The sequence below is a fragment of the Alosa pseudoharengus genome, unplaced genomic scaffold, assembly GCF_046254945.1.
Source record: "Alosa pseudoharengus isolate Yale_2024_CS ecotype anadromous, Long Island Sound unplaced genomic scaffold, YU_APseudo_1.1 YU_APseudo_1.1_scf_7, whole genome shotgun sequence".
NCBI lineage: Eukaryota > Metazoa > Chordata > Actinopteri > Clupeiformes > Clupeidae > Alosa > Alosa pseudoharengus.
Window position 1 is genome coordinate 5,972,104 of NW_027468859.1, and position 10,017 is coordinate 5,982,120.

At 44.0% G+C, this 10,017-nt stretch overlaps 1 protein-coding gene across 1 annotated transcript in view; it reads left to right on the plus strand.

The window, feature by feature from the left end:
* Positions 1 to 10,017, plus strand: part of LOC143110007 (MAM domain-containing glycosylphosphatidylinositol anchor protein 2) — a 203,066-nt gene that overhangs the window by 80,657 nt on the left and 112,392 nt on the right. The window contains exon 3 of the mRNA XM_076272827.1: positions 1,249 to 1,423. Coding sequence (XP_076128942.1) covers positions 1,249 to 1,423 — 175 coding nt within the window. The remainder of the gene's footprint in view (positions 1 to 1,248; positions 1,424 to 10,017) is intronic.

A 10,017-nucleotide genomic window follows, 5' to 3' on the forward strand; every position in this document is an offset into this window, starting at 1 on the left:
GTGTGTGTGTGTGTGGGTACATACTGTATGTGTCTGTGTGTGTGTGTGTGTGTGTGTGGGTACATACTGTATGTGTGTGTGTGTGTGTGTGTGGGTACATACTGTATGTGTGTGTGTGTGTGTGTGTGTGGGTACATACTGTGTGTGTGTGTGTGTGTGTGTGTGTGGGTACATACTGTATGTGTGTGTGTGTGTGTGTGTGTGTGTGTGTGGGTACATACTGTATGTGTGTGTGTGTGTGTGTGTGTGTGTGTGGGTACATACTGTATGTGTGTGTGTGTGTGTGTGTGTGGGTACATACTGTATGTGTGTGTGTGTGTGTGTGTGTGGGTACATACTGTATGTGTGTGTGTGTGTGTGTGTGTGTGTGTGGGTACATACTGTATGTGTGTGTGTGTGTGTGTGTGTGGGTACATACTGTATGTGTGTGTGTGTGTGGGTACATACTGTATGTGTGTGTGTGTGTGTGTGTGTGGGTACATACTGTATGTGTGTGTGTGTGTGTGTGTGTGGGTACATACTGTATGTGTGTGTGTGTGTGTGTGTGTGTGTGTGTGGGTACATACTGTATGTGTGTGTGTGTGTGTGTGTGTGTGTGTGGGTACATACTGTATGTGTGTGTGTGTGTGTGTGTGTGTGTGTGGGTACATACTGTATGTGTGTGTGTGTGTGTGTGTGTGTGTGTGGGTACATACTGTATGTGTGTGTGTGTGTGTGTGTGTGTGGGTACATACTGTATGTGTGTGTGTGTGTGTGTGTGTGGGTACATACTGTATGTGTGTGTGTGTGTGTGTGTGTGTGTGTGGGTACATACTGTATGTGTGTGTGTGTGTGTGGGTACATACTGTATGTGTGTGTGTGTGTGTGTGTGTGGGTACATACTGTATGTGTGTGTGTGTGTGTGTGTGTGGGTACATACTGTATGTGTGTGTGTGTGTGTGTGTGTGGGTACATACTCTATGTGTGTGTGTGTGTGTGTGTGTGGGTACATACTGTATGTGTGTGTGTGTGTGTGTGTGTGTGTGTGGGTACATACTGTATGTGTGTGTGTGTGTGTGTGTGTGTGTGTGTGGGTACATACTGTATGTGTGTGTGTGTGTGTGTGTGTGGGTACATACTGTATGTGTGTGTGTGTGTGTGTGTGTGTGTGGGTACATACTGTATGTGTGTGTGTGTGTGTGTGTGTGGGTACATACTGTATGTATAGTCTCAAGTCTCATCACGTCTACTATCTTGCCCTCTCTGCAGATCCGGTGGACAAAGACAGCGGGCAGTGTGTCGGACCGCTTCCAGGACTCCAGCGTGTTCAACGAGACGCTGCACATCGCAAAAATCCAGCGACACCAAGGCGGACGCTACTACTGCAAGGCCGAGAACGGCCTGGGCTCACCAGCCATCAAGTCCATCCGTGTGGACGTCTACTGTAAGTGACCGCCCCCCCCCCCCATTCTGATGGCACTCAAGGATTTCTACACTGGCATTTATCGATGCTTTTGTGTAATATTAACAGACTATTAACAGTAGTGTAAAATGGTAAATGGAATGCATGCAGAGTGTCTTTAGTCCTCTGAGCACTCACAGCATGTTACAGATGAATGCCTCCCATTCACCCATTCAGACACACACACACACACAAACTCACACAGCATACATGGCATACAGACTGTTTAGTTAAGGGAATGCTGCCTAAACCATATGATAAAAAAGCTTTAGTGTCTAAAGGCTTTGTGAAGGTGAATGCCCCTAGGGACACATTCCATTATAGCCCCTTTTATTTACTTTTACTTCGAATTAAGTTACTGCTTCATTGAATATTACAATAGAACACCATTTGACAGTGTCAAAAAACTATTAGTTGTATTATTGTAAATGTTGATGTAAATGTTAGTATACTGTTTGTGAAATAATGTGTAATGTGTTAATTGTTAAATGTGTTAACATCAAGGAACTAACATCATGTTGATGAGGTTTTACTAGCCCTCAGTTCTGCATGTGATATAGTAGACTACCATACTCTATATAAAGATAAAGACTTTGTGACTGGGTAGGCATAACAGGTACCGCTCTAGACTGGTTTACATCCTACCTCTCCGACCAACGTTTCATCGTCTCCATTGGTCATTTCATCCAACTCCTCCTCACTATTCTGTGCTGTCCCCCAGGGCTCAATCCTGGGGCTCTTACATTTCTGGATTTACATGTTGCCACTGGAACAGATTATTAACAGTTTTGATATTGCAATTGCATATCATCCAGCTCCATTTCTCATTCAAGCCCACTGAATGATATATCCTTGTTTAGTCTCTTAGAACTATCAGGGATTGGGCAGCAGATGGCATTCTGCAGCTAAATGCTGACAAGACAGAGGTCCTTATTGTTGCTCCTGAACCTCATGTCCCCACCATCAAACTGGGACCTTTACCTTCTGTTGCCCATCCAGACCTATATGTAGGTGTTATATTTGACCAGTCACTATTATTTGACAGCCATGTAAGTCATGTTTTCTTTTCATTTTGACATTAAAGAGATCAGTAGTGTCCTACACAGAGCTCAAACATGCTTTCATCTCCTTCCACATAGACTACTGCAATTCACTCTTCTCATCATTCACTAAGACTGCTCTAGACCACCTACAGAGCATCCAAAATGCTGTTGCAATACTGCTCACCAAGTCAGATCAATGGTCTCACATCCCCCCTCCTACTCATGTCACTCAGCTAGCTCCCAGTAACTTCATTGATCCTAGCAATCCTAGCTAAAAACTTATTATAAAGCACACCAATATTCTTGAAGGACAATTTGTAGCATACAGTAGGATACAATCAATACTCAGATACTGTGTCCTACACATCTTGTGTATTGATAGGATTTGTTTGTTTGGTGCCTTGCAAGCAATGTTGGAGAGACATGCCAGTCAAATGGATTCATGTAAATGACAGAAAGGATTCGAGTTCTGCGTCCTGTCAAATCAGCCACACAGAGGAGTCTTGGTGTCTGGAGGAGGCCTGACTCTTCACCTCAGCTCAGTAATGCATCCTTTCTCCTTGGGCGTGACCCTGTTGTCTTATGCTATAGCGTGCACATCTCATTAACCTCTAAAGACGCAACAATCTTGCTTCTCATGTGAAAAAAAAAGACGCCCACAGCTGTGCTGTCTTGGGTCCGATGGTATTCCACCTCTCATTTTCCGATGCCTAATTCATTCCCGAGATGTCAGCCGTGCAGGAAGCAGAGAGCGAAGCTTTGATTCCCACTCTGCCTCACCTCTCTGCTCTCCTCTCCTCTCTCCTGCTCTCCTCTGCTCTCCTCTCCTCTCTCCTCTCCCCTCTCCTGCTCTCCTCTGTTTCCCTCTGCTCCCCTGAGCTCTTTTCTGCTCGCTGGGTTACTAAGGACCGAGATGCTTTTCATCCAGCCTCCAAAAGGCAGTGTTGCATGTCAATCAAACTCCATCTGGTTGTCATAGCACGAACAGGCTGTGCCCTGTTAACTCACAGCTACACTGGCTCCTGTGTTATCTTAGCAGGCCCTCACAGGTACACTCAAGGCGGGAGTGGGCCCTGATTACCCCCGTTACGCCAACCACTGTGAAAATGCCAGTTGTCAGCGATTATATAGCCGATGTGATCTTATTATAGCCCAATCATTAACTAAACCCTCGTAGAAAGTTTGACAGTGTGTGTGTGTGTGTGTGTGTGTGTGTGTGTGTGTGTGATCTTTGCAGCCAACGTTACAATGTATCTTTGTAAACATTGTTGCAATGCCTCTTCATATCAGCCTAGTTTCAATGGCTATATAGCTACGCTACAACAATGCTGAAGAGCAAGTTCTCAAAGTCATTCTCAAAATACCCAATGGCTGTGAGTTAAATGTTTTCATGCATGTCTGGGTAATGGGTGAGGAATGTTCAGAAGACAAACAACAGACTATGCATGTGTGTTAGGCATAGGTTAGTGTAGGACCTATTCTCTGACTGGAAATGCACAGAACTTGTGCATTTCCTTAAAAATATTTAATATTTTGGGCTAGTTTTTTTGGGGCTAAACACAAAATTGAGCTAATGTCTGTGTCTGTCTGACCTGGTGCCTGTTCACGTTAAACGGCGTGTGCGTGCATGCACACTAAGGTCACAAGCAAAGTGTCCTGGTTTTAGTTCTGTGAAATCTGGTCTCCCTAGCTGGAGCCCTAAGCGAGATTTCACTTTATGAGTGTGTGTGTGTGTGTGTGTGTGTGTGTGGTGTTTATTGCTGTAATAATGAGCAGTAATAATGTGCTTGACAAAAAGCACACCCTGTACAGCAGATCATATATTTTGTCATCCTGTCATACTGTTAGTGTCTTCAGCTGGAGTTGTGGTGCACGACACACTCACAATAGGTTGTTATGATTGGCTATTGCTCTGTACTAGCCGATACTAATCCATTTGTTGGTAATGGGTGCACTTACAGACAGGATCCCCTCGGCAACTGCCTATGTCGCCTATGCCTGGGCCCGCCATGGGTACACTAGCTCTATGTACAGTGGCTCATGTGCTCTCTTAGCGGGCTTCAGTAAGCTAGAATCCAGATATTTTGCAGTGGCAACCAGGAACTGTGGTGTTTATAAAGTGGCTGAGTGTTGAGTGAAGTCTGTGAATAACCATTTGGTAGTCACTCAGCCCCTTAATAGTGCTGCTCCCTCATAAACTCATGACTCTTCAGAGTGCCACTCATCTCTCCTGAAGGGCTGTGTGAGGACCCTGCCCCCAGCCAAATGGCTCTAGCCACAGCCTGAACTGAGGCCCCTGCCTATGTAGATTAGCAATGTTGACATGACTTTAGATGCTGATGCATGGCAGTGTCCTTGACAGTGTAGCCATCAATTCATGTGTTTCCACTATTGCTGTGTAGTGTTTGTGTGTGCATACTTCCTAAATTGCTATTTGCTATCCTTCTTAGATTCAATTTCCTTTTTTTTCCCTTTTTTATTTTTAACAAATATTGACTTATGGTATTGGCCTGATCAGGAAATTAGGCTATTAGTCTCTGTCTGTGTGTGTGTGTGTGTGTGTGTGTGTGTGTGTGTGCAGAATTGCATGAACACAAATACACTAGGGACCTTGTAAAGTTTTCTCTTAAAAAAGACAATAGACATACGTGTGTGCGTGTGTGTGAGTGTGTGAGTGTGTGTGTGTGTGTGTGTGTGTGTGTGTGTGTGTGTGTGAAGTGTAATTCTCACCCTCCTGTTTAACCCTCTCACATCCAGGTGTTGTAGGAATCAATTTATATATTATTGTGCTATTACACCCGTGGCCACGTTTGTATGGGAAGCTCAGTTCTGACTCTCTCACAACGTTGCAGTCATTATTTTAAACTTTTACTGCAATGTCACACTCAACCTAAGCAAAGCAAACCCATTCCAGAAGGTGTGTGATATCACAGATAACGCCATGGCTAAAATTAACTTTAAGATAAAGTATCCATTTTGAGTTACAATTTACTTGACAGTATCGACATAAGAGTGACATGACACTGTCATGAATGTGTCATAAACAAGTCATAAACATTTATGACATAACGCTTCTGTTATTAAGTGACATTCGGTTTTTGTCATAACAAGTTAGGGCTAGGATTAGTATTAGGTTTAGGGTTAGAGGTTAGGGTTAGGGTTAGGGTTAGGGTTAGGGTTCATGTGTCATGACAGTGTCATACGTTCATGACAGTGTCATGTAACTCTTATGTCGATACTGTCATGTAAAGTGTTTCCCTATTCTGTATGCTTTTTTACAATTTTAGAAAGCCAAGTGAAGCCACTGAAGAAAAAAAACAACTCTTGTAACCCAGTGCTGACCTCACATACACAAACATTACCCCAACCCAGAGTCTGTGTATTTTCCTCACAGGCATAAGAACAACACTAATATGTAAACATTCCCTCAGCCACTTGTTTATGCATGTTCACTCTACAGATACGAGCCTGACGAGCCAGACCCACATTAAAATGTAGGGTCTGGGCACTCACCGTTCGCAGTACTCAGTCTGAGGGGCGGGATAATCGGTTGTCTTTCAAATTCCCTCTGCACGCAATAGGACAGCGCTGAGTCCCATGCGTTTTCCCACCAGCGGAGCTAGTTGGCTAGTTCAAACTTTTGCAAACTTAAAACAAGCTTAACTCGTGTCACACTGTTGGCCAACAGCAACATCCATCTTCTTTGTTTTCAAGTAGCAGGGAATTCAAGCCAAACCGTTGCAACTCTGCCATCAATCATTATGTTAAGCCCGCCTAACGACTCTATACACGATTTGATTGGCCTGATAGAAGTTTAATTTTTCGAGCTCACAAGCCAACGGAGAGTTGCTAGACTAGCCCTGGAAGCAAATGTAATTTGCTGCCGCTAGGGTGCGTCTAGATTTCTAGGCTACTCTACTAAGTAATTCACTGTGATTTAATACACAGTGATCATATCCTATCAAGGGAGACTATGTTTGAAATGAAAGTACCAGGCTAGTGAAAACGTCATTAAAGTGTGTGTCTTTATCAGAGGATTGCACACGCGTATCCCGCGTCTCTGGAGAAATGCTAGCGCTGTCTCCAGGGGCTATGCTAATTGAAGGGCTGTTTCAGCTCTCTCTCCATCACTGTCTCTCTTTGGATTCTAATTAGCTCTGAAATCGTTGCTTTGGACACTGAGGATAGCAACACCTTGGACGTCCTGATAATGCTAACTACCCTTCAGCCAAAACAAGGACAAGGTCATGGGGGGGCACTTTGGGAGTGTGTGTGTGTGTGTGTGTGTGTGTGTGTGTGTGTGTGTGTGAGTGAGAGAGAGAGAGAGAGAGAGAGAGAGAGAGAGAGAGAGAGGGAGAGAGAGTCTGTACATCTGTATCCAGAGGCTGGGAGTTCAGATCTCTAACCAGCCTGCAGGCCAACCTGTGATAGCTCTTATTAGATTAGTTACAAACAGACCTAGACTGGGCCATTCATGATCCTGGCTCAGTGACCGTCTCAGAGACCACCAGACACAGGCTATACAGACACTGATAGGGGAAACGGCAAAGGGACTCTCATCAATGCTGTGCATTCAAGATGAGGCTGTTGTCGCACAGGTTACAGTCACTGATAGGGGAACAACAAACGGATGAGGTCAGGGGCTAGTCCACCTCCCTGAAATTACTTTTTGTCGGTTGGGATGTCTAGAAGGTTGGGATGTCTGTCTTGCAATTTACAGAGATTGAACATTTTGCTTGTTTTCGTCCAGTCTGGGGGCATGTACGGTCCACTTATACATGACATTGAACAGAACAGCTCCAGCTACACCGAAAACATTACTTCCTGTCAGAGGTATGCATTCAAACAATTACCTGGAAATGGCAATGTTTTGGGGCCCAAGCGCTTTCTCAGACATTATTTGGTTTCTGTGATACGTGGCTGCTGGTCCATGTATTTGAGCAGCGTTTCTGGCCACTGCATGAACTCTGTCACTCCACATCTTACACAGTTCTTTCTTTTTCTTCTTCTTCAGCGTTGCTCTAAATTAACGAGCTGTCAAAGTCCGTTACTGATCACCATCCCTGTCTCAAAGCTGTTTTTGATATGACTGATTCCTAGTGTTGCTCCTTAAAAATGTGCCATGTTACTGTTCAGCTATGTGTGTGTGTGTGTGTGTGTGGGGGGGGGGGGGTTGTGTGTGTTTGTTTGTGTGTGTGTGTTTGTGTGTTTAACATTAGCTTCTGTTTAGCATTAGTATTCCTTCCATGCAAGCAAAGGCTGCTTTCACTTATGTACAGTGTAGACATAAAAAAGCACAACTTCCATCCATCCATACATTCCATGACTCAGCATGACAGACTGTTTTCACATCAGTGCTTATTTGTGTTCTGTGCATGGAACACAGTTCTGTGGATTTAATGCTAAAACGTTTGTGTCTTTTGTGGACAAAATGCACAATGGTGTTACATAGTTTTGTGATGAATTAGTAGGTTCCATAGCACAGAATGCCTTCTGTCGATGAGAAAAGGGGTGTTACCATAATCTAGAACCAGTATTAAAGGGACCCTATACAGTTTTGGCCATTTCTTCGCTGCTTTCTCGCATTTTGCTCGCAGTTTTCTCTACAGCCTCAGAGTATATATTTTACGACACTCCTCGCTCGGTCAGTCTGCCGTTTCTTCATAGGCGGAGTTTGACATTCGAGCCAGGGGGAGCAGACAAAAAAAAAAAACTAATTGTAGCAGCTGAGACCTGGCCTACCATTTGGGGAACACAGCATGAGCACATTATGGAGAAAACAAACATGCTAAATAAAGATATATAATAACAATTTAAGAATTCGTCCTCATGAAATCCAATGCAGCACGGTTGTCTTGAAATGCAATAGACAGGGGTGTCGCCTAGCAATTGAAAACATTCGGGGCATAGCCCATAGAGTCTGGTTGCTGCTCACTTTTTATAAATTAATCCACCGCCTCTAGCCTCATTTGCGCTACGTTGATTGAATATTTTGTACAATCATATTTTGTCAATTAAAGAATGTAATGACCTGTTGCCATCTTGACATTTCTGTTTGCTATTAAAACAAACTATATAGCCTATAACCACCTAGCAGAGTGGAGTTTTAAATAACAAGATGCATCGGTTCATGTTATGCTTAGCTTAAGGAGAACGAGTCATTGAAAACTCAAATTCGATTCTACAAAGGCAAAGTAAGTAAACTCCAAACTGTAGGCTATTGAGTGCAGGGCAGACCTAAATCATAGCGAGAACTCCAAGAATCAAAGAAAGTGTTCACCTACAGTCTGATGCCTCTCCAAACGCAGAAACGAAGCGCAATGACATGTTAAGAAAATAAATATTCATATTTTGCAGTAATTCAATGACACAAAAAAAAGTAATCCACAGCAATCAGAAGGCCTAGATGCACAGAAAGGGCCGGTGTATCTAGCCAGGCCTACGCGTGTCACGTTTACCAGTCAGTTCCAAACAGGTGAACGAGGCTTCGCCACTTTGCTGTTTAAACAAAGTGGGATAAAATGTCCAAAATCTACACACAACGCAAAATCAATTAGTAAGCTGACAGGACATTTATATACATGACATTTAGGCAACCTTTTATTGCAACATTGGCACGGCAAGATGTCCATACTAGTGCAACAGTAATTTTCATTTTTTGCGTCCTGCATGCCTCGCCAGGCTGGCTGTTATGTCGCTTTCGATGTGAAGGATCGCAAGAGAAGAAAACCTGGCTGCTCCCATCATCAACCGCAGCCCGTTCCTTATATTGTTGTTTTGTGTTATTTAAAATATTTGTAAAATATCTGGTCATGCCAGAGGTATTTCACTAATTTTTGAAACAATGCAATTACCCGTTTCCACCAGGGGGGCAGTGCTCCCCCTGCCCCCCCCCCCACAAACTCCGCGTATGCGTTTCCTCTTTCCCTGTTCCTCCGACATCGGTTTTCTCGCTTTCTGCTTCTTTTCGCCGGCTCTGCCATGATGAATGTCTGAGAAACTCCATCGCTACCTTGTTCTAGCTGGTGCCTGGTGTGTATGTGTGTAGTGCAGTAAAGTAATTTGTAACATTGTGAGACCACGAGACTTTCTGACTCAGAGGCTGGCGGTTAGCCAGACCAAAGTTGCAAGGCTGGTTTTTCCGCTCACAGACGCTAGGGTGAAGCGAGACGGCCACCATTCAACCCGGAAAAAGTCTTATAACCATTCCAATGACTCCGAAGCTGTTAAGTTCAGGTAAATTAAGCTAAAAATACTTTCCCTTTAATAGTCAATGATATCAGCAATGAGTACGAGGCAGAGGCAAGAGAGAGATAGACAGACACACACACACACACACACACACACACTGGCCCTCCATTGAGGGAGTCTGCAGAGGACCACACACACACACACACACACACACACACACACACACACACACACACACACACACACACACACGCCCTGAGAGATGTGTCCTCTCCTCTCAGCTCTTGTACAGTCGATTCAGACAGAGCTGTTAGCCAGCGGCTACATTATGTGCTAACCACA